The sequence below is a fragment of the Perca flavescens genome, chromosome 18, assembly GCF_004354835.1.
Source record: "Perca flavescens isolate YP-PL-M2 chromosome 18, PFLA_1.0, whole genome shotgun sequence".
Taxonomy (NCBI): domain Eukaryota; kingdom Metazoa; phylum Chordata; class Actinopteri; order Perciformes; family Percidae; genus Perca; species Perca flavescens.
In genome coordinates, this window is record NC_041348.1 from 30112955 (window position 1) to 30138278 (window position 25324).

Consider the following 25324-nt stretch of genomic DNA (forward strand, 5'->3'; position numbering starts at 1 on the left):
TCACGCTCTAAGTTTGGGGAACTAAACTCTCCCAATTGCCACTTCACCTTTTAAACAAGTATTCAAAATCCAAGTTTCAGGATCTTTGCCCAGAAAAAGGATATTGAAAAAAGCAAAAGACTGGCTTTTTGAAGCGTGAAGGCTACCATAGCTGTAGAACTGCGTGGTGCAAGAGAGTTGATTGCGATATACAATCTCAATGCTCAATGGGAGACATTCCTACACATTGGACCTTTAAGGAGTTAGGAGTTAGAGAATGTTTTACTTTTTATCCATAAAAAATGACTCAAATAAATTATGAATATAAAATCCCTTTTAATGGAAGTGTAGGCTGTAAAAAGAACAAACCAATGAACTGCTGCATTAGTAAGAAGTTTTTCCCTTTTTTGATTTTTATCTTCAAGCAGCCTTGACTTGAAGGAAAGGTAAGACTTTGATCCAGCTGCATCACTCCCGAGTTCACAGACTGGATCTCATTTCACGCTCTTTTTATGTGTGTGTGTCGTCCCCCCCCCCAGCAGCAGCAGCAGATGCAGCAGCATCTCTGTCGACATGCTGTGGGACTTTATGTCAGTGTGTGGTTTCCTTTATTTATTTTTAAATCTCGTGTAAAATGCAGCTCATGCATGACTGTGACCAAAACTGCACTACTGCACAAGGAAGCAGTAACGCTGCTTAAATGTTTGACACTTTTTAACAGTTGTACAGCAGTGGTTCTCAACGGTTTTTCAATATTGTAACCCCTTTTGAATTGTTTTTTTAAGCCAAGTAGTCCTAAAACAATACAGGCTACCATACAGCGCTGGCAGTGATACATTTACTAAACAACAACCATGTAACTGAAAAACATTTTAAATGCTACGTTTCAAATGTTTAGAATCCAGCACTAAGATCATTGATTATTATAGTGTAAATATTTTCAGAATAATGCATGACATATTTTTTTAAATTTAGCATTTTTGCAACTCTATCTCACGTACCCCCTGCAGTACTCCAAAGTACCCCTAGGGGTACGCGTACCCCCATTTTGAGAGACGCTGATTTAGAGTGTTAGTAGAAGCCGGTGTTTATCTGAATGTCGCTGCCGTGGTTTGGCTTTAATTTAAATGTCAGTCCTAGTCCAAATCGGCCTGATGCTTTCAGGCTCGACCCAAGCCCAACTGCTAACAATCTTTTTCAAATATTTGCTCAAACGTGATCTGAGCGTGATGCCAAATGTTTTGAGGGCTTGTTTGTTTTCATGAAAACCTATATTTGTTTGGTATTTTCAAGCTTAATGAGGGGATTAACAAGAGCAACACAGTACTTGCACAGGAACAGGTTTTTCACTAATAATTGAGGAGCTAGGAGCGAGGATACAAAGAGCAGCCTTCATAGAAGCTAAAGTCAGCTCAGAAGATCACTAATGGTGCGTTCTTTTTGTCTTGTAATCGCGACTAGTAGCTCGAGTGTGACGTCACATCCATGTCGAAAAACGAGTAACCGCGGGGTTGTTGCGTTCTTTTTGTCACAATACTACGAGTCGGAGAAAAGATGGATTTTTGTAACATTTTTAGTAACGTTTAGGATTCTATTCACCCAGTTATTGACATATTACATAAATATATTTCACAGTTTGATACATGAAAATTAGGTTTTGATTAATGTTAACGTTAGGCTACTGCTCTGCTTTCTGCTCAAGACTCGGCTTAAAGCCATTGTTGTCACATAGCAACAGAGTGTCTCGAGCCAATTTCAGCTGCACGAGCTCCAAAATAACTAATCAGGCGGTATTTAACTCCTAATAAGACTGTAGAGACATGTCTATAGGTAGCAGTATACAGCACTATGTTTAACTCCTAATAAGACTGTAGAGACATGTCTATAGGTAGCAGTATACAGCACTATGTTTAACTCCTAATAAGACTGTAGAGACATGTCTATAGGTAGCAGTATACAGCACTATGTTTAACTCCTAATAAGACTGTAGAGACATGTCTATAGGTAGTAGTATACAGCACTATGTTTAACTCCTAATAAGACTGGAGAGACATGTCTATATAGGTATACAGCACTATGTTTAACTCCTAATAAGACTGTAGAGACATGTCTATAGGTTTAACTATGTTTAACTCCTAATAAGACTGTAGAGACATGTCTATAGGTAGTAGTATACAGCACTATGTTTAACTCCTAATAAGACTGTAGAGACATGTCTATAGGTAGTAGTATACAGCACTATGTTTAACTCCTAATAAGACTGTAGAGACATGTCTATAGGTAGCAGTATACAGCACTATGTTTAACTCCTAATAAGACTGTAGAGACATGTCTATAGGTAGTAGTATACAGCGCTATGTGTACGACTTCTTCATTTGGTTACAACAAAGACAAAAGTGCTTAAAATTGTAGAAAACCATGTTTAATACGTGTGATGCACGACGTAGCCATCTTTGAAAGTGAACTCGGGGTCCTCTGAGTTCAGACGACTTGATGAGTCGTATATATACGACCTCGGTTGCGTTCTTTTTGCAACTTCCGGTTCGTAACTCTGGAAAACGACTCGTAAATCGACTTCGGTGGACAAAAAGAACGCGCCATAATACTTACTTCTTGCAGCGTGTGTGTTAGCGCCATCCTGTGGTGTTCAGAGGACGGGGCACTGGAGCACCTCACAGTGTTGGAAATAACAGATCCACATTTCCTTATTGTTTTATTGTATTGTATTTTTATTGTTTATTGGAGTATTCACCCAGACCATGGCATACACATTTTTCATTTTTGGTGTTAAATAGAATTTCGGAACAGAACTGGAAAGCCGATGTTTCAACCGGCAGTGCTGGAGATCCCTCCACAGCACCGTGTCCGTGATAGCTTTGAAAACATGAAAACCCTTTTTCCCGCTCAGGTTGCGTTCACACCGACTGCAGCAGCTCATAACTGATTCATATGTGTACCAGCCTCAGCAAAGCTGCAGCTCACAGTCACTGTCAGTTATTCAAAGATTCATTTGAAGGTTTACCGTCCTAGAGAGCACGTCGCAATGTGCAATTAAACGCTAGTTTTGACTGCTATCTTTAGAAAAACTCATTTAAAAACATTGAATCTATCACCTGTAACTTTTAAATGTTTCTACAGCTGTAATTTCTCATCTGATGATCATGAATGACCTGTAACAGCAAATGGGACTAACAGTGAAAAGGTCACTTTTTTTTATATTTATTGTTTTTATTAACCCTTGTGTTGTCTTCCCGTCCACCATGAACTTGTTGTCCTTCTGGGTCAACATTGAAAATGAACTTTTTCTTGCGCTTTTTCTGACGTTTTATTCACTTTTTCTGATGCTTTTTTTTTTTTTTTTTTTTTTTTATTCACGGTCAATAAACCTAATTTAACCTTTTTAGTTTAAAAGAAAAGCAGAAATGATTAATTATTTTGACTAATTGTTAAGATCAGAAGATGTTGAGTGAATCACAGACTGGTATATGTCAAAGTTTGATCAGGATACTGTTTTAAAACCATTACAAAAATTTTTTTTTTCAAATGCTATAAAATTGTAGCCTGGTCCTACCAGACTCTGGTACATTAGCCTGGTCCTACCAGACTCTGGTCCACTAGCCTGGTCCTACCAGACTCTGATACACTACCCTGGTCCTACCAGACTGTGGTCCATTAGCCTGGTCCTACCAGACTCTGGTCCACTAGCCTGGTCCTACCAGACTCTGGTCCATTAGCCTGGTCCTACCAGACTCTGGTACACTAGCCTGGTCCTACAAGACTCTGATACCACTGGTCCCTGGTCCTACCAGACTCTGGTCCATTAGCCTGGTCCTACCAGACTCTGGTCCACTAGCCTGGTCCTACCAGACTCTGGTCCATTAGCCTGGTCCTACCAGACTCTGGTACACTAGCCTGGTCCTACAAGACTCTGGTACATTAGCCTGGTCCTACCAGACTCTGGTACACTAGCCTGGTCCTACAAGACTCTGGTACATTAGCCTGGTCCTACCAGACTCTGGTCCTCTAGCCTGGTCCTACCAGACTAGCCTGGTCCACTTTCATAGCCTGGTACACTCTGGAGCCTGGAGTCTGGCCACTCTCCATTGACAAGTGTTAACTTCCTTGAAGACAGGGACTCTGTTGAAGTTTAAAACTGTTGGATCTGCCTTGAGCCACTCTGGTTACCTGGCTCCGCCCTCCTACGTACTGTCTGGTAGGACCAGGCTAACAAGAGGGGAGACGACAACAACTATTGGCTTAGCATCGCTAGCGTTAGCCTTAGCCAACTCCTTCACCACTAACTGAGCAAGCTGGAGAATCAAACGTTTCCCGAACCCCGTGAGGAGGAGGGCCACGACATCATGGCCCCCAACACAACTCTGCAAAGATTGTTCTTGCTCGGGCTTTAACTTCTGGATATTCGGCAGCGTTGCCACAACAGACCGAATGGCTTCGCTCACATCTTTCTCCGCCGCCATTACGGAACTACAACTCAAACTAGCGCAAGTCACGACCTCAACGTTATCGTTCTCAGCCACGGTAAAGATTTGACCGGAGAAAACCCAAGAATATATTGCAAACCCAGACGTAGTACTGAAGGAAAATTTAAAATTTAAGCGGAAATACGTAGGAGGGTGGAGCCAGGCTAATAAAATTGAATAAAACATCCAAAATTCAATGAAAGTAATCATGCATTTTACCTTCCAAGAATGTTGTATGGGTTCCATACAACAAAGAAACCTATATTTCTGATATTAAAAACTTTGAAAATGGGTCAGATTTGACCCGAGGACAACTTGTGTTCAAAAATTTGTCAAATTTGACCTGTTTTCAAAGGTTATTATATCGAAATATGAGTTTTTTTCAATCAAATTGCCCCAAAATTAACATTGATGAAAGTTGGATGAAAGTTGTATGTTCTTCACCGGTAAAATTAATGATTATTTTCATTGGATTTTGGGTGTTTTATTTTTTTTTTTTTTGCATTCGGAAAAAAAATTCTATGGGTTTTAAAACTCAACATCCTCTGATCTTAACTATTAGTCAAAATAATTCATATAATAATAATAATAATAATAATAATAATAATAATAATAATAATTTCTGTTTTTTTGTAACTCAAAAATGAGGTATAATGTTGTTTGAATTAGGTTTATTCACCATGAATAAACAGTGACAAAAACGTTTTTAAAAAGCATCAAAAGCATTGCAAAAAAAGCATTAAAAAATGTCAAAAAAAAAAAAATGAATAGCCAAAAAAAGTTAATTTTCAATTTTGACCCCCAAGGACAACAAGTTAATGGTTGACGGGAAGATAACACAAGGGTTAATCACTGCTTAGGCACTTCTGGTTAGACACTAACTACATTTCGTTGCTCTGTACTGATGTGAGGTGCAATGACGATAAAGTTGAGTCTAATCTAAAAAAAAATGCAACGATGCATCTGTAAGCCAGCCACACCGCTCTGGCTGAATTTTTCCATTTAACAATTTGGAAGAAGTTGGTGTTTTTTCTCAGTTTGGGAAAACTCTTTTTTTGACTTGCAATCTTGGCAAGAAATCATTAAAAACAAACCCAAGTCTCATACAATAAATACAAAACGTAAAACCTTGAAAGCTCCTCGGAGTTGCACTTTTAGCATCGCCTGCCAGCGTGGCAAAACCTGCCCCCAGCTGCTGTAGGATGTATGTAAAACATGTTTAATGCAGCCATGTCATTCACTAACCACGTTGTCTTCTGTCCTCCTGCAGAAATGACTTCTCCACCTCGCAGCAAGCTGTAGAAGTGGACAGCATCGTCCTCACCTGTCCAGAGATCTCAGGTAGAGTTCACAGCTCTCCAAACGCATCACACGGGATTCTTTTGAAAAGCTGTTTTAAAGAGAGAAGAGGGTGATTTACTGGCTGAAAGCTGGTTATTTTTGGGCACGCTGTGTTCCTCTCGCTGGGAGGAAGAGACTGAACCGTGTGTGTTTGTGTCTCTGCATGGATGTGGTGTGTGTGTGTGTGTGTGTGTGTGTGTGTGTGTGTGTGTGTGTGTGTGTGTGTGTGTGTGTGGTTGGCTTGTATGTGGCTTTGGCGCTCGTGTGTGTGCAGCATCTGTGAGAAAAGTGTGTGTGAGTGTGTGTGGGGCATCTGTGAGAATTATGTGAATGTACTGATCAGTATCTTTGTGTGTGTGGCATCTGTGAGAATTGTGTGATTGTACTGATCAGTATCTGTGTGTGTGTGTGTGTGTGTGTGTGTGTGTGTGTGTGTGTGTGTGTGTGTGTGTGTGTGTGTGTGTGTGTGTGTGTGTGTGTGTGTGTGTGTGTGTGTGTGTGTGTGTGTGTGTGTGTGTGTGGGGGCAGGTTTGTGCCTGTGATGATGTGTGTGTGTGTGGCAGCATCTGCAGGGCTGCAGCTCTGTGCCGAAGCAGAGGAGGAGATCTCAGGCCTCCCACGTTTTAATCCTCAAAGCTCCGGGCCGAAGGGAGAAGAGCGCACGTGGAACACTCGTTCGGCTAAGAAAAAGCTCTCTAACCCAAACGACTGCGCCAATACGAAACAATCGGACAGTCTTGGAAAAGAAAATTGGAAAAGAACGTTGACCATGGAGGAGGGAGCTAGATGTAGAACAGCTTATTGTCAGGAGGATTCACAGCGAGCGTGTCGGTGTGTTGATGCCGTTTTCTATCGGCCGGCTGGCGCCAAACCGGAACAAACATTCGAGGGCGTAAAAGAAGCGCTATTTACACGAAGTCGCCAAAAGAAAATGTCTCACTGACGAGACTCAGAAACTTCTGTCGGTAAGGGCCGACGCCGAAATCGTCAGACTGCAGAAGACTGTTGTTTATGACCAAATGAGATCCGCTACGTGGCCGCGGTGTAATCCGCTTAGTTTCCTGTCTCGTGCACGCTATACGCAGGCGCCACCCCTCGCCTAAACCAATCAAAGTATTTCCAGGAAGTGAGAATGCCTCCGACACGGACAATCTCCTGTTCGTGTGCTACATGCTAGAAAGGGGAAACTCCGGACAATGTTCATATTAGAAAAATAAAACCGGATAAAATTTCCCATCAGAAGACCGCATCAATTATGTGAATAATCCATTGAATTTGCTATTTACAGATTTAATTTTGGCTTGATGGTTTCATTGTTTAACCTTTTTTTCAGAAGAGGACACCCTGAACATAAAGCGTCGCAGCATCCAGCACAAGAGGAAACCGTCGGAGGACTACTGTACTTTTCCTTCGCAGGTCAAAGCAGCCGAGGTAAGAGCCGACGCAACAGCAGCAGCACAGAGGTGCGGACTACGTTACCCAGAAATCAACTGCACACTTGTCCTTCCTCTCAGTCTGAGCTGGGGACGGTGTCAGTCAGCTTCAGTGTCTGTGGTTCAATGTCACAAGAGTTGACGGAAATTCACGCTGTCTCCTTTTTTTTCACTAGTGAAGTAACATTGCTACAAAAAACTAAAACTGAAATGATTTACATTCATTTTTATTTATTTATTTTTTTACCTTTTTGGCAATATAGTTTTTCTTAAAGGTTTAATAGATTTTATTTACTTTCATTTTACGGCACATTTTCAGTGTTTCAGCATCTAGTCCGATATATTCTTTCAGCAGTTGTTTTATACCAAAGCAGAGCTAAAGATGATATTATAAAACACAAAAATAGCTGCACATAAGATGATGATTTGTGTCTTGGGTTGCTTATTATTTTTCTAACGTTAACAACAGCCTTAACACATTGATAAGGTGATAATATGTAAGTAGTTGGTGTTTGTCGGCTTGTTTTGGGATCCGTTTATCCACCTATAGTCTACAGCACTGGTTCTCAAGCTTTTTTCAATAATGTTCCCCCTATGAACAGGTTTTTTTAAGCCATGTACCCCCTGACCAGCACAAATAATTTTTGGTAGAAAAAAAAAAGTCTCTATAAAGAGGAAGAATACAGCGCTGTCAGCGATAGATTTACTAAACAACAGCCTTGGACCTGGAAAACATTTAGAGGATGATGGAAAAACCTTGGAAAAAGACAGTAGAAAGAAAGGAAGTTAGGCAAGAACAAGTCAAAACTAATAATAAAAACTTTGAAAAAAAACACAGTAGAAAGAAGGAAGGCAACACCAGGGCGACAAAAAGGACAACAAATTCAAATAAGCAACAAACTTCCAAAAAAGTGAGAAAAACTTTGAAAAAAAGAGACAAAAACTCTGCAGGGTAAATCCAGACAGCTAGCTACACTATCTGTCCAATCTGAGTTTTCTGCAAGGGGGTAAGCTTCGCTTCAGAACTCGAGCCATCTATGGCGCCATTTTGTTGCTAACTGGCCATCACCTCCTGTTAGCATTCCGCTGACCGCCATTTTTTTTTTACGTCACTTGACTGCGAATAACTTCACATCAGAAATGTTTGAAAACTCTATTTGTCCGTTGTTTATTTCTAAAGAAACACGACAATGTATAAAAGGCTTCGTTACCTTGTACCTCACGTTATGGCTCCGTAGCAGACGTTTTTGTAAATATAAGCTAACGATTGTGTCATAACCACGAGACTTACTGTCACACAGTAGAGGAATTACCGTATAGTACAGGAGAAGCTCGCAGGCAGTTTGGACTTACATGAGCTGTTTAGGTTTAATTACTAATGTTAACTAGCATGTTAGTGATCAGTAATTAGCCTGTGTCTATGTTATCTCCTTACATATACCTACACTCTCCGTCTCTGTAAGACTGGGAATGATTGAGATTTCTCTCGGCACAGCTACCAGAAGACTTCACACTTTCAGACACGTTGCTCACGTCACATCTACGTTGTCTCTGTCAGTTGGAGGCTGCTCAGTAAAGCAAGAGATCACCGGAAAAGTGCTTCTAATATCCTTCACTGGTCTCCGTCCAGAGACACGGGGTCTATTGGTCCATTCTATACTGTCTATGGTTTTCTGTTACAAGAATAAAACTACTTTTGAACGTATAAATAACAATACGTTTTTCTCCCATCCCAGAATGCTGTGTGGACTAGCCAGACCCTCCTCCGCAGCGCTGTGGAGGAAGGTCTGGCAATGCAACACTACTGTAAGAAGAACATAACATGGGGTTTTCTGCTTTCCGTCGATGGTACCGTATAAACAGAAAATATTTAGCTGAATCATTGGTAAAATACATAAATTAAAAAAAATATAGATTCTAGGGAGAGTAATCGATTCCAAAAATCGTCGCAAAATAAGTTACGATACGTCCAATTATAGATTTTTTTAATTTTTTTTCTACGCCTAATATTTATACTGTAATTGTGTAGTTTTGTTCTTACGGCTCCTGGCTTGTTTCCCGGGGCTTAGCGCCGCCCATGACGATTGTGATTGGTTTAAAGAAATGCCAATAAACCAGAGCACGTTTTTTCCCATCCCATAATAATGCTGTGTGGACTAGCCAGACCCTCCTCTGCAGCGCTGTGGAGGAAGGTCTGGCAATAATACTAATACTGTTCCCCCTTTTTAACGAGTTATTTTTCTCGGCAGCCTGTGCGGCCGACCGTCTACCATTCGGTGTGCCTGACGTGCAACAAGCCGAGCGAGGACGTCACCAAGTGTCAGAGCTGCGGGAGCGGCGCGGTGCTGCTGCCCTATCCCCAGCAGGCCACGCTGTCATCCCTGACCCCGCGGCCCCCGATCCGGTCCCAGCCCTCCCCCGGACCAAACGGCCTGCCACAGAACTTCTACAAACCGGCGACGACCATGAGGGGGCCGCGCGGGGAGACTCTGCCCGTACGGATCACGAGCATCAGGGGGAGCGTGATGCCTCTGAGCAACGGCCGGCCGCCGCTGTTAGCCGGGACCTCGGGCTGCTGCGGAGCCAGGAACACGGGCAAAGGGAAGAGGGCCGCGGCGCAGCAGCACGAGCTCAACGACCCCAGTGAGTAATAGAAGAAGTACTGATAATTCACAAAACATTTAAATGCTGATGAAGAAAGGAGACAAAAACAGGAAAAAAAACTTGAAAAAGATGCAAGAATAGACTGGAAATAGTAACAAACTAAGAAGGCAACACTAGGGCGACAAAAGCGTCAACCTTCGAAACAAATTGGTACAAACTTTGAAAAAAGTGACAAAAACCTTGAAAAAAATTGACCGTAGAAGAAAGGCAAGAATATAGTATAGGCCAAAAGTTTGGGCACACCTTCTCATTCAATGCGTTTCCTTTTTATTTTCAAGACTATTTAAATTGTAGATTCTCACTGAAGGCATCAAAACTATGAATGAACACATATGGAATTATGTACTTAACAAAAAAAGTGTGAAATAACTGAAAACATGTCTTATACTTTAGATTCTTCAAAGTAGCCACCCTTTGCTTTTTTATTAATAAGGGAAATAATTCCACTAATTAACCCTGACAAGACACACCTGTGAAGGTAAAACCATTTCAGGTGACTACCTCATGAAGCTCATTGAGAGAACACCAAGGGTTTGCAGAGTTATCAACAAAAGCAAAGGGTGGCTACTTTGAAGAATCTAAAATATAAGACATGTTTTCAGTTATTTCACACTTTTTTGTTAAGTACATAATTCCATATGTGTTCACTCATAGTTTTGATGCCTTCAGTGAGAATCTACAATGTAAATAGTCATGAAAATAAAGAAAAACCTTGAATGAGAAGGTGTGTCCAAACTTTTGGCCTGTATTGTAGGTCAAAACAAACGACAACCTTCAAAAAAAGGCGACAAACTTCAAAAACAGCAACAAAAACTTTGAATAAAAGTAACAAAACTACAGTCTTGGAACTGAAAAACATTTTCCAAAAAATGTCACGTACCCCTTGGACACCCTGGCACACAATTTTAAACCTTTTCTGACGCAAGTCATCCAGCAGAGTTGTACTGATCAAGTGCACAGGCGCGTTGTGGGGTACAGATGAGGAAAGTCTGTCATTAGTCTGGGCTTTCTAAATGCAGGGTTCTGCACAAACTGGACTCAGCACGTCAAGTCCAAATTTCACTCAACACTACACAGCCAGATTAGTAGAGTAAAACAAACATTACTCCACCTAACGGACGTCACTGCTGGAGGAAAAGTAAGCAAACCCACAGGCGGCTAGATTCCAACAGTGTCACATACAGTATATATACTGTAAATACATATATACGCAACATATTCAAAGCAAGTTGCCCTCCAGAAGACCACTTGGCTTAGTGTATGTAAATTAAGAAAGATTACTAATGAAATGAATTATGTTATCTCTTTCTCTTTTATAAAATAGTTCTCTGCCATATAAAAAGCAAATGAGAGAACAAAAAAGAGCAAAATTCAAAATAAGACCACAACAAAGAAACCAGGAAGCGCTCAGAGGGTGCTGTTATTTTAACAATAAAACATATTGCATCTGGATTCAAAAGCCTTTTAATATGTCAAAGGATCATATGTTAAAATCATATGTTTTTAGGAGTTATACAGAGCAGTATATTTTGTTGGATTTAGTTTAATTAGGCCTCAAATCGGCATAAAAATACACATTATCGGGGTTTTCCCTACCATTTATAAAGTTTAGGCACAGCACCTGAGCTGAATGAATGTAAAGTCAACGTGAGCATCAAAACCAACTGCATTTGTGGACTTCTTTAGCAAGAAGTCTTTTAGCTTTTTGGAGTTACAGTATCTCCTCTAGCTTTTCCAATATTTCCAAAATGTCAAAGATGTTATTGGCAACATAACATCCGCAATTATACCCGTTTATGCATAAAAATACACATAATTACTTTTTTTAAATCCAACAAAGTGAGTGGTTGGTTAGCCTGGAACTCCAGACCCAAATCAGAAAGATTAAGGGTCTGGCAATGAAAACGGCCCAACTCGAGGGGCGGCACCAAGCATGCATTTGAAAATCTCACTGCACGCAATTGGATAACACCTTGACCAATCGCAACAATACACGGGGTGACGTATCCAAAGCCCCATACGTTTAGCTACCAGAGGAGCTAACTGGTAGATTAAACTCTTAGCTACCAGAGGAGCTAACTGGTAGATTAAACTCTTAGCTACCAGAGGAGCTAACTGGTAGATTAAACTCTTAGCTACCAGCAGAGCTAACTGGTAGATTAAACTCTTAGCTACCAGCAGAGCTAACTGGTAGATTAAACTCTTAGCTACCAGCAGAGCTAACTGGTAGATTAAACTCTTAGCTACCAGAGGAGCTAACTGGTAGATTAAACTCTTAGCTACCAGAGGAGCTAACTGGTAGATTAAACTCTTAGCTAACCAGCAGAGCTAACTGGTAGATTAAACTCTTAGCTACCATAGGAGCTAACTGGTAGATTAAACTCTTAGTTACCAGAGGAGCTAACTGGTAGATTAAACTCTTAGCTACCAGCAGAGCTAACTGGTAGATTAAACTCTTAGCTACCAGAGGAGCTAACTGGTAGATTAAACTCTTAGCTACCAGCAGAGCTAACTGGTAGATTAAACTCTTAGCTACCAGAGGAGCTAACTGGTAGATTAAACTCTTAGCTACCAGAGGAGCTAACTGGTAGATTAAACTCTTAGCTACCAGCAGAGCTAACTGGTAGATTAAACTCTTAGCTACCAGAGGAGCTAACTGGTAGATTAAACTCTTAGCTACCAGCAGAGCTAACTGGTAGATTAAACTCTTAGCTACCAGAGGAGCTAACTGGTAGATTAAACTCTTAGCTACCAGAGGAGCTAACTGGTAGATTAAACTCTTAGCTACCAGAGGAGCTAACTGGTAGATTAAACTCTTAGCTAACCAGCAGAGCTAACTGGTAGATTAAACTCTTAGCTACCATAGGAGCTAACTGGTAGATTAAACTCTTAGCTACCAGAGGAGCTAACTGGTAGATTAAACTCTTAGCTACCAGCAGAGCTAACTGGTAGATTAAACTCTTAGCTACCAGAGGAGCTAACTGGTAGATTAAACTCTTAGCTACCAGCAGAGCTAACTGGTAGATTAAACTCTTAGCTACCAGAGGAGCTAACTGGTAGATTAAACTCTTAGCTACCAGAGGAGCTAACTGGTAGATTAAACTCTTAGCTACCAGAGGAGCTAACTGGTAGATTAAACTCTTAGCTACCAGAGGAGCTAACTGGTAGATTAAACTCTTAGCTACCAGAGGAGCTAACTGGTAGATTAAACTCTTGCCGTATCGGGCAAAAACGTCCTTCTTGTAAAGAAACGATTGGAGCGCCGTCTTCTGTTCCTCGCAGCGCTGTCGTTATCTGTTTAGCTCGCCTCTGGCCCGCCTATATCAGAAACACTGATGTGATTGGTGAAGCTTGGCATCATTACTGAATGCCAGAGGGACTCGCTGAGCTAATTCAAATTGTCCTATCGCGAGAACTCTGGATTTCCAGGGTAGTGGTTGGTAAGAAAATGTCAAAGATGTTCAACAGTTCTCCCCGTTCTCACAACGCCCCGATGTATTCCCCCCCCAGTCGTCCTGTCCAGCGACGACGAGGAGGAGGCGGACAACGCGAGCACAGGAAGTGTCAACAGACTGGACAGTGTTTCCCCCCGGCCTGCCGACTCGGCCCACTCCTCGCCGGCGCCCTCTGGTGGCCGAGTGGAGGCGGCGGTGAAGAGCGCCGGCGGCGAGCCGGACGAGCTGAACACGGGATTCTTCGAAGACGTCAACATGAAGATCACGATACCACGGAGAGCCCGCATGAAGGATCAGGTGAGACCCGGTTAGGGGCCGCGAGGATAGCTGCATCGCCGCAGTACCAGCAGTGACGTGCCACTACCGCGGTGATGACGTCATCATCGCCATCGCCGCATATTTTTGTTTTGGCTACATGGGGGATTTCTTTTGTGTGCCAGATTATTCTGAGTTATTTGTACAGGTAACGTTTAATAAAAGGCAAAGAAATGTCTCCGTTTTCAGCGGAGGTAGACACATTAACGTTAAATGTAAATGGACTGTATTTATATAGCACTTTTATAGTCTTAACGACTACTCAAATCGCTTATACATAGTACAGGAACCATTCACACACATTCATACACTGTGGCCGAGGCTACCGTACAACGTGCCACCTGCTCATCAGATACACATTCACACACATTTACACTCCGATGGAACAGCATTGGGAGCAATTCGGGGTTCAGTGTCTTGCCCAAGGACATGGGACTGCAGGGCCAGGGATCGAACCCCCAACTTCTGATTGGTAGTTAACCGCTCTGTAGGGCTGGGCGATACAGCAATATTATATTGATATCGTGATATGAGACCAGACATCGTCTTAGATTTTGGATATAGTAATATCGTAATATGGCATAAGTGTTGTCTTTTCCTGGTTTTAAAGGCTGCATTACAGTAAAGTGATTACCCGACTGTTCTAGCAGTTATAGGCCTTTACCCACTTAGTCATTATATCCACATTACTGATGATTATTTATCTAATTTTATTGTAATTCTTTTATCTGATATTTTGTAAAAGCACCAATTGTCAACCCTACAATATCGTCGCAATATCGACATCAAGGTATTTGGTTAAGAATATCGTGATATCTGATTTTCTCCATATCGCCCAGCCCTACCTTATGTTGGCATTTTAAACTCCGGTGGATTTGTGAGGACTGTGGTTAACTGCTCCTCAGATCTCTACAGGGTAAATCCAGACAGCTAGCTAGACTATCTGTCCAATCTGAGTTTTCTGTTACATGACTAAAACTACTTTTGAACGTACACATGTTCCACCAAAACAAGTTCCTTCCCGAGGCTAATTTGCAGAGACACCGTGGCTTTTTTTTTTTTAGGTAGGGAAAATCCTAAAGTTTGGAAAAAGTGAAAATCAGAGTTGAAATGAAGCAAAACGTGAGAAAGAAACCAAAAGAAACCTTAAATCTTTTGCAGTTTGGAAATCAGCCCCCTGAGCAGTTTTCACCGCGGATAAAGAAGCCCAAATTCGCGCCCGACAAGTGTGGCAGCATCATACTGGAGTGTCGGAGTGTGAGGGTGGGAACTCTACGCAGGATGGTGACCAAGCCCGTCGTCGTGAGTACTTTTGATTTCTTTCATGCTAAAATCTTAATCTCTGCGGTATATTTAGAGAAAATAACTAAATAAATGATAAATGACATTACCCTTTTCTTTGTCTTTGTCAGTTTTCCATCGAAAATGTCCAGCTGGAAACTGAAGGTACGAACGCAACCGCAGTAATGAACTCAGTAGATGAAACTCTGTGCAGAGCTGTTGGATCAGACGGCAGCAACAGTCTGTCTGGTGTTCAGGAAGATGCAGCGGCGCAGTTTGCTGTCCTTGCTGGCCAGCAGAGATTAGTTTAGTCACACTTGAACCGCTTTATTTCTTTAAAGTGCTCATATTATGCTTTTTGGCTTTTGCCCTTTCCTTTATTGTGTTATATATCTTTGTTGTTCACCAACTGCTCCAAACAGCTCTACTGTAGTCCAGCCTTTACTTCAGAGACAGACGTGGTCACTTTGTAACACACGTTATAATGCTCGCCTAGCTGCTAGCATGGCATGCCCTCTTACTCTGCTTCTGACTGGTTAGTAGTCCTTACCTAGGTACTGTCAGGGCACGCCCTCATACTCTGCTTCTGACTGGCTAGTAGTCCTTAACTAGGTACTGTCTGGGTACACCCTCATACTCTGCTTCTGACTGGCTAGTAGTCCTTACCTAGGTACTGTCAGGGCACGCCCTCATACTCTGCTTCTGACTGGCTAGTAGTCCTTACCTAGCTACTGAGCATGTGCGACTCCCAACAAAGATGGAACAGAAGTGAGACGTCTCACTCTGTAGCTAAAACAGATAGCTCAACACACAGGGTGAAAAGAGGAGCTGCAGCAATGTGCAGTACAACAAAAACATGGTGTTTTTTGAAAATTAAACCATGTAAACCTATTCTGGTACAACCTCAAAATTACAATTATGAACCTGAAAATGAGAATATAATGAGCACTTTAAAATCTGCAAAAACACTAGCGAGAAACAAAAAACATCCTTCTGCACGCCATCATTCATCTGCAGAGGGACAATAAAACGTTAATATAACACTTCATAATTAGAGCTGGGCAAAATGGAAAAAGTAAAAGATCAGGATATTTTTGACCAAATACATCGATGCCGATATAGCAGCGATACTATAGCGTCGACTGTTTTGATAAATGATCACCAATAACGTGGACAAAAAGACTAATGGCGCTTACCCGCTGCTAGTACCAGCTCAGCTCGACTCAACTCGGCCGCGGTGCCCCATCCTCCATTTTCCATTGCAGATTTAGTACCGCCTCATGCGTGAGGCGAGCGAGGCTGGTCGTCATAGCAACGCCACAGGAAACCTAACGCAACACATACACACACACATAGAACGTGGAAGGTGTGTTGTTTTTGACTCTCGGTGTGTGGCTGTTTGCCAGAAGACACATTTAGTTTCAAAAGAAGCTGGAGGCAGCAAAAAAAACACCACTGGTTAAACTTTTTAAAAATGGCAGTTTGTTCAGGACACTCCCGTCTGTCGCTATAGCAATGACGATAGATTCTTCAAAGTAGCCACCCTTTGCTTTTTTTGATAACTCTGCATACCCTTGGTGTTCTCTCAATGAGCTTCATGAGGTAGTCACCTGAAATGGTTTTACCTTCACAGGTGTGCTTTGTCAGGGTTAGTGGAATTATTTCCCTTATTAATAAAAAAGCAAAGGGTGGCTACTTTGAAGAATCTAAAATATAAGACATGTTTTCAGTTATTTCACACTTTTTTGTTAAGTACATAATTCCATATGTGTTCATTCATAGTTTTGATGCCTTCAATGAGAATCTACAATGTAAATAGTCATGAAAATAAAAAGGAAACTCATTGAATGAGAAGGTGTGTCCAAACTTTTGGCCTGTACTGTATGTACTGTCTGTGCTCGGTCTTGTGGAGGTTCTTTGAGTTTAGATTTGCTTTAATATCATGTTTTTATTCTTCTATGGGACGTATTTTGTAAAAACAAGCTTGTTTGTCGTCAGGGGCGGAGCCCAACACGGTGGAGAAGGTTTGTCTTCAGGCGTCGGAGTTGATCAGCTGCGAGTGGTGCAGCGTCCGGAAACTTCCCGTCTTGTTCTTCCAGACGACTCCGGTCGAGTGCGTCCGCCTGCGCACGCAGCTCAACATGTCCAAAGAGAAGGGAGCGCATTGGTACGACTGCGCCGGGGACCGTAAGTACAAAACGCTACAGTTACAGTGTAAATCGGGTGTTTACATCGCCGCGGTAGTTTACAGTGTAAACCCCTACTACTCTGCATATATATTATGTTGTAATGTTAAACATACATGTGGAAGGCACAGTGAATCCTTAAACGTACCTCTATGGCTACCATATGGCTACTTTAGCTATTATAAGCTTATCTTCAATGTGCAAATTAAATGTTGTCTTTTTTTTCACAAAAAGGCCAAAATTATCTTTCTTAATAATAGCTTGGATTCATATTATTGTATATTTTCAGACATATTTGAACTTTTGAAAAAAAGTTTTAGACATAATTTGGAGGCCTCCCTGTACTTACTCTAAGGACCCACTAGGGGTCACGGGCCCCCGTTGAATATCTCTGGTATAAATAATAGGGTTTGGGGGGGTGAATGAGGGACATAGTCGTCGATAGAAACTATGGCTACATTTATCCCTCCTGTTGTCCTCGCGTCAAATTGGACCCATTTTCAAAACCTTCTCTGTCACAAATTTGGGTTTTCTTTCAACCAAATTGTCAAAAAAAAAAAATAACGTGGATGGTTCCATACAACGCTCTTCACAAGTGAAATAAATGATCATTCAACTATTTTCATTGAATTTGGGTTTTTTATTCAATTTCATATCATTTGAAGAAGGAAAAACGATAAAAGAACATTGAAAAAAGTGACAAAAATGTCGGAAAATGATTGTGAAAAAAAAAAAAAAAAAAAAATCTCAAACCACAGAAAAAATCAACAAAAACTATAAATGGTGCCAAAAAAATTTAAAAAGATAAGTGACAAAAACGACGAGTGACAATAGCATCAGGAAAAGCCACAAAAGATGACCAAAACATTGAAAAAAAAAAGAGTTTGTATTTTGAACCCAGAAACGGAACAGAAAGTTCCCTGGTCGACAAGGAAGACGACACGAGGGTTAAATTGCTAAGTTTTTGCTAATGAATATCTTTGGCTGTGTTTTATCTTCCCTTCCTGCTTTTAATTCTAATGCAGCTTGGTGTTCTGTGGCTTGACTTAGAGCAGAGCAGAGTCGGAGATAACTAACACATTGTGTTCTTCTGCGTGTTTACACTGCTGGATCAGCAGCGCCGATATGACATGAATGCACTGAGGCTTATTATGGGCTGTGTGTGTCAAAGGTTAAACTCCATCACAGTATCAAGCTTCACATGTTTTCAGGAGAAGAGATAAAGGCAGCGGATAAAATCAGAATACGTCCTTCAGTCTCACAATAAATTACACTTATAATCTTAAATGTAGTAAAACAAAGCACGAAACAGAAGTTTTTATTTTGTACTTTTTGTGCTGAATCCAACTTTGCGCCGTTCATTCTTACAGAGCAGGGTATGTTTAATGTTAATCCTTTCTGCTTGACTGAACGTAACTGGCTTTTGCGTCCCGTATCATTAATTTCCGGCTCCAAATTTTTTTTATTTATAATCTGCCAACTTCATTTCCTAAATAGCAGTACATTCAATAGTACATTCAAGCAGAAATGGCGTATACCATTTTAACCTGAGCTAGCGGCCGATACAGAGTACCAACGTGTTAATAAAAACATTTATTATGTTTTAATAGCTCTATACTGTCCCTGTATGGATGTGCTATCATTGTTGTTAAACTATTTGTGAAACCTGAAGAAACACAAACAATGAACGCCACACAACTTTAATTTATTCTCCAGTTTGACAGTCAGTCATAACGGAAGAAGCGCATATCTAAACTATTTTTAAAGTAGATTTTCTTCAGGGCAAAATTACGTTGTTTTGGATCGGGGGCGGGGGGGTGTTGAGATCTCAATTTTTGAGAAAAATTTAAATAAAACAACAAAACAATTTTCTGCATTCTGGTGAATTTTTCTGCAGCAATTTGCCTTTTCTGCAATGTGTGTTGCAAACATCTTTAATTATGTAATGGAAATTATCATTTTGGGTGGGTTGCACTGGGCGGGCGTTGTTTTATGCATCGTCAAGTCATTAACCTCTAAATATTTGTGCGCCTGCTCTACCCATTGAGCCAACCAGGCCACCGTTTCTTTGTTTCAATTCACTTTATTGCATTTAAAATGAAAGGGAAACCCTAAATAAAATGTGCAAAAAGTCTCTCTAAAAGGCCACTTTGTCTCTTGCTCTGTGCCGCCAGAGTCGGATGAGAAGTTCATCGTTTTGATCTTCGAGAACGGCCTGGCGATGAAGGAGCAGGCCATCCTGGAGGACATCCTGGGCGAGATCGGCCGGACCAACAACCTCAGCAACTTCCCCGCCAAGCTGCCCTTTGAGGAGGCCAACATCCGCCTGGTCAACTACAACAAGGCGTCCAAACAGAAGGAGGAGAAGGTGGGCATCTGGGGGACAACTCAGACCTGCACAGGTTTCAGGAGCTGAAATACCTGAGCTTTCCTCTACTTTTCTTTCTTTTTTCTCTTTCTGCTACACGCTTGTTGGGCCCATTTTCCTAAATTGAGCTTAGATTCACACACAAATAGTTATTTTTAGGTATTAACTGTAGAACAGGTGAATGTGGGGAGCAGGGAGGACATGGGAAAGAAAGGTTGCCATAGTTACAACAAAGTTTGTTTGTAGACATCTAGGGATTGTTTTTATTTGAATGACTCAAAAAAGGGCTTCTGAATGTGGTCATTTTGACATGGAAAACTGGTGATTGGTAATATTGGTTAGCATTCTTCCACTTTGTCTAATTTTGGTGGGGGAAATGTGCAGAAATGTTTAATAAAAAAAAAAAAAAAAAATCCTAGACTCAAATAGTGTCTGTTGTTGTTGTAAGTCGGTTCTTATTGTGTCCCTCTCTCTGCAGGAGAAGCCGATACAAACACCTCCCAAAATCCCCCCAGCCTCCCCGGTGAGCCCGGTCGCCATGCCCAGTCGCACGCGCATGGCCACCCGTCAACACAACGGCGCCTACTTTGACGATGAAGAGGAGGACATGACTGACCTCCAGCCCACCTTCTCCGGACCAATTGTCAAGTGAGTGACTCTTAAGTCGCCTGCAGGGTGTCCTGCACGCTGGCTGCGTGGCGTGTCCGTTTTTATTTCGGCTCCCATGGTAACCGGTTAGAGCGTGCACACTGCCTGCGTGACACGCACGTCTCAGGCTCGGCTCGAGCCGTGCCGAAAACGCGTGCATGCTAGAAACAGAACCAACGCCTATATTTCATGTGACAAGCAAGCGTGTTGGAAGCATTTCCAGGCAAAATATAATACGAAAAGATGTTTATGTCATTTTGACACAAATACATTTAATAAATAACATGTTGATGTTTGAAAGTTGAAGGTTTTGATATAAATGTAATTAAAAAAAAAAAAAAAAAATAATAATTATCGATATTCAAATATTGCACCTGTCAATACAAAATGAAATATTCCGACCGTCGGGGGTTGGGGGGGTGGTGACACACAGCCACATATATGCTACAATTACCACAGTTTTCCCCACTCATCCTGTCTCTCTCTATCAGAGAGAGAGAGAGACTGGACAGAGACAGACACGTGCACACACACACACACAGAGCCACAGATATGCTACAATTGCCACAGTTTTCCCCACTCATCCTGTCTTTCTGTCAGAGAGAGAGAGAGACCGATGAACAGAAAGAGAGAGAGAAAGACACACACACACACAGCCACATATAGGCAATACAACACAGTTTTCCTCACTCGTCCTGTCTCTTTCTATGAGGGAGAGAGACACGCGCACGTGACCACGCGTAGAAATACGCCTCCGGTATGAATGGCCAGGTGCACGATCAGGCACGTATCTACGCTACGCGACACTTGTGCGTGCAGCATGTTTGAGCTGTAATGCTCCCAGTGTAACCGTGTTGTTGTTGTTGTTTGTCTTCCAGATTAATGGTGTACCCTCCTCCTCCGGCCAAAGGGGGCATATCGGTCACTAATGAAGACCTCCACTGCCTTAATGACGGAGAATTCCTAAACGACGTTATCATAGACTTTTATTTAAAGTAAGTATTTGGGTCGTCTGTAGCAGACAAAGATGATAGCCTCACACACAATACACTGTATTCACTCTGTGATGGAAAAGCCTTAGTTTCCAACCCATCTGTTGTTTTGTTTTTCCCCCTCTCTTTTAGATATTTAGTTTTAGAGAAATTGAAAAAAGAAGATGCACAAAGAATCCACGTGTTCAGCTCCTTCTTTTACAAGAGACTAAACCAGAGGGAGCGGAGGAACGCTCCCGACACGACAAACCTGCCGTGAGTGTCTAACAGAATCAACACCAGGGGTTTTAACGTCACACATTCAGATGTTTTCGCTGCAAACATCTTAAAACCCTTTTTTGTTTTGATTTTTCCAGAATCCAGAAAAGGAAGCACAACAGGGTTAAGACGTGGACTCGTCACGTGGATCTGTTCCAGAAGGACTTCATTTTCGTTCCCATCAATGAGTCGTGAGTCTTCAGTTTGACAAATCGCACAACTTCAATTCTGTACCGCTTAAAGGTCCTATGATGTTTTTGGATGCTTTTATATAGACCTTAGTGGTCCCCTAATACTGTATCTGAAGTCTCTTTTATATAGACCTTAGTGATCCCCTAATACTGTATCTGAAGTCTCTTTTATATAGACCTTAGTGGTCCTCTAATACTGTATCTGAAGTCTCTTTTATATAGACCTTAGTGGTCCCCTAATACTGTATCTGAAGTCTCTTTTATATAGACCTTAGTGGTCCCCTAATACTGTATCTGAAGTCTCTTTTATATAGGCCTTAGTGGTCCCCTAATACTGGATCTGAAGTCTCTTTTATATAGGCCTTAGTGGTCCCCTAATACTGTATCTGAAGTCTCTTTTATATAGACCTTAGTGGTCCCCTAATACTGTATCTGAAGTCTCTTTTATATAGGCCTTAGTGGTCCCCTAATACTGGATCTGAAGTCTCTTTTATATAGGCCTTAGTGGTCCCCTAATACTGGATCTGAAGTCTCTTTTATATAGGCCTTAGTGGTCCCCTAATACTGTATCTGAAGTCTCTTTTATATAGACCTTAGTGGTCCCCTAATAATGTATCTGAAGTCTCTTTTATATAGGCCTTAGTGGTCCCCTAATACTGTATCTGAAGTCTCTTTTATATAGACCTCAGTGGTCCCCTAATACTGTATCTGAAATCTCTTTTATGATCAGTTCACTACTTTCATTGAATGGGTGTTTTATTAAATTTTTACAGAATTTGAAGAAAATAACGCATAAAAGATCATGGAAAAAAATGACAACATTTTTGGAAAAAGAAGAAAAAACGTCAGAAAAAGTGCAGAAAGAAACTGCAAAAGTGACAAAAAACGTGGGCAAAAAAATAAATAAAAGTTTAGATTTCAAATCTTGACCCAGAAAAACCAAAAGTTGCTTGGTCCACAGGAAGACAACACAAGGGTTAACATTCCCAGACACGAACACAATAGGTCCTGGCCGACAGATAATCAGATTAGATAATAATCAAAAGTACAAAGCTGCTCCGCTTCCTTATCGAAATCACACCACAGATAGTTATCATAGCTGAGAGTTAAAGGTTAAGAGCCCAGGGGATATTTATTCCCTAGTTTCTACAACACGTGTCAAACTCGAGGCCCATGGGCCGAACCCGGCCCCGCGCAGGTTTGAATCCAGCCCGCGTGCTAATTAAGGCTCCCAATAAATGTAATCTAGTTGTGCGCCAAACCCCAAAAAGCCCGGGTGGTTTTTCAAACTGCAATTCAGGACACTCAAAGCAGGACACTCAGAAAATCCCCCAAAAGCAGAGAGTTCTGATATTCAGGCTGAGAAACAAGTTGTTGTGTGGTAGCCTGCTTTGAAAAATGTAATCTTTGTTTCGCTTTGTTTGAACTCTTATGATGGCTAAGGACATTTTTTGCTGACTTTTATAGGGCAAAAGCGACATGCAGTAATACAGTGAGAGATATCTGACTTTTCTCAATAAAAGCATGTCAATAAACTATACTTGTCTGGCCCTTGATGTGATTTTCATTTAACAGAAAGGCCCTTTAAAGCTTAAGTGCGTAACTTTTGGATATTAATTGACGGCCGTTACATTCAAGCCGTTGCCAAATGAGTTGCTACAAAGCTAATTAAGACTCTCAGCTCCACACAACTCTCTCTGGATCTCTCAGTAGGACTACGTTCAGAAGATTGTAGCGTCCGGCGACTTCTCCGCGCAGACACTCAAGTGAAGATAATGACCTCTTCTGAAGAGTCCATCATGTTTTTTTAATCCTCCGTGTCCTCCTTGGCTACTAGCAGCTGTGTGGAGGAGGGGGAGTGGGGGTGGTGCGCGATCACGGAAGGCTTGTATCATGTGGACATGCTGACAGTGTTGTTGTCATTACTTAGAATTCCTCACGGGGGAGACAGAAACTACGCGCTCTAGCTGTAAGGGTTGCCAAGTCGGTACCACACGATGTAAATCTTACGTTTTTAAGAAGGGTTATAAATAGGGCTGCAACTAACGATTATTTTCATAGTCGATTAATCTGTTGATTATTTTCTCAATTAATCGATTGGTTTGGTCTATAAAATGTCAGGAAATGGTGAAAAATGTGGATCAGTGTTTCCCAAACGCCCAAGATGACGTCCTCAAATGTCTTGTTTTGCCCACAACTCAAAGATATTCAGTTTACTGTCCCAGAGGAGACAAGAAACTAGAACACATTTAACAAGCTGGAATCAAAGAATTAAAAAAAAAAAATTACTCAAACCGACTAATCGATTATCAAAATAGTGGGCGATTCATTTAAAAGTTGACAACTAACCGATTAATCGATGAATCGTTGCAGCTCTAGTTATAAATCTGGCTACCGAGAGAGTGGATCCGGTAAGAGGACTGTCCTCTCCCGGTACTCCGACTACAACACTGGGTCTGGTTTAACTATGTGTCCCAGAATACTTGAACTAGTTTGACCTCTTTGTGTTGTCAGAGCTCACTGGTACTTGGCGGTCATCTGCTTCCCGGGCCTCACGGCTCCGGTGTACGAGCCCAACCCGCTACGCCACGGTTCCGCCGACCCCCCGCCAGGGGAGGACATCCCGGACCACTGTCGTCCCCTGTCCCCAGACAGAGACGAGCTGGACGGCTACTCGGAGGACCCGTCCCCCGGCGTCCCCGAGGCGCCCACAGAGAGTCCGAGCGAGGAGAACGCAGCCTGCACGGAGGAGGGGGCGGAGCCTTCCAACGCCACGGCAGCGTCGGGCAACGGCCCGGCTGATACAGAACAACACTACAGAAGTGAGTCACCATCCGTGTTGAGGACTTTAGTAGGGCTGCCACCTCTTAGTCGATTAGTTGTTTTGGTCTTAGTCGACTAAGATTTCTTTCGTCGGTTAGTCATTTTTTATGCTTATTCATGCTTAATTACTTATTTCCAAGAAACTTCTGAGCACATTTATGGTAAACACAAGATTTAAAGTGGTGCTTTTGCAGGATTAATTGTGGAGAAACTCAGTTTTACAGATGGTTAATTAACTACAGTTATATTGTGCTTTTCTAGTCTTAACCACCTCTCAAAGCGCACAGCTCTGTCAATTAAGTCAACTAATCGATTAGTCGACAAAATCGTATAAGTGTTAGTCGACTAAGAATTTCATTAGTCGAGGACAGCCCTAGACTATAGATAGATAGATAGATAGATAGATAGATAGATAGATAGACATTCATTGATCCTTTTGGAAATTCATCTTGCACCATACAGCTCATCAAAAAGACAGACAACAGACCATAAACAACAGACAACAACAAGACCACCAACCCCTCCCTCCTCCCCACACAACCCCAATACACAATCCCAAATATCTGCACATCATACATACAAGAATAGCAAAGTGCAATGTCATTAACTACCGTGGTTTAGGGCTGGGAGTGGGATCTCTATACTCAGGGTACCCGCGGGGTCTGGAAGCTTTAGCGCCTAACTTCTTGATATTAATGAACGTCCATTACATTCAAGCCGTTGCCAAATGAGTTGCTACAAAGCTAATTAAGACTATCAGCTCAGCGATCAGGGGTGTGCGAGATCACGGAGGGCTTGTGTCATGTGGACGAGTAGCAGCGTCCGTGGCACAGAGTGTCAAAATTGTCGAGTACTGAAAGCTGACAGCAGTTGTCGGATTTATAATCCTGTTTACTCGCTCTTTTTTGT

At 41.8% G+C, this 25324-nt stretch overlaps 1 protein-coding gene across 4 annotated transcripts in view; it reads left to right on the plus strand.

The window, feature by feature from the left end:
* senp6a (SUMO specific peptidase 6a) overlaps nucleotides 1-25324 on the plus strand; it is a 44440-nt gene that overhangs the window by 12360 nt on the left and 6756 nt on the right. For 3 of the 4 annotated variants that reach the window (XM_028605511.1, XM_028605514.1, XM_028605513.1), the window contains 13 exons: nucleotides 5731-5801; nucleotides 7135-7232; nucleotides 9484-9877; nucleotides 13409-13650; nucleotides 14830-14970; nucleotides 15081-15114; nucleotides 16948-17136; nucleotides 19310-19503; nucleotides 19982-20151; nucleotides 21030-21146; nucleotides 21276-21398; nucleotides 21500-21592; nucleotides 24107-24414. In XM_028605511.1, coding sequence (XP_028461312.1) covers nucleotides 5731-5801; nucleotides 7135-7232; nucleotides 9484-9877; nucleotides 13409-13650; nucleotides 14830-14970; nucleotides 15081-15114; nucleotides 16948-17136; nucleotides 19310-19503; nucleotides 19982-20151; nucleotides 21030-21146; nucleotides 21276-21398; nucleotides 21500-21592; nucleotides 24107-24414 — 2174 coding nt within the window. The remainder of the gene's footprint in view (nucleotides 1-5730; nucleotides 5802-7134; nucleotides 7233-9483; nucleotides 9878-13408; nucleotides 13651-14829; nucleotides 14971-15080; nucleotides 15115-16947; nucleotides 17137-19309; nucleotides 19504-19981; nucleotides 20152-21029; nucleotides 21147-21275; nucleotides 21399-21499; nucleotides 21593-24106; nucleotides 24415-25324) is intronic. The other variant, XM_028605512.1, reaches the window with a different exon arrangement.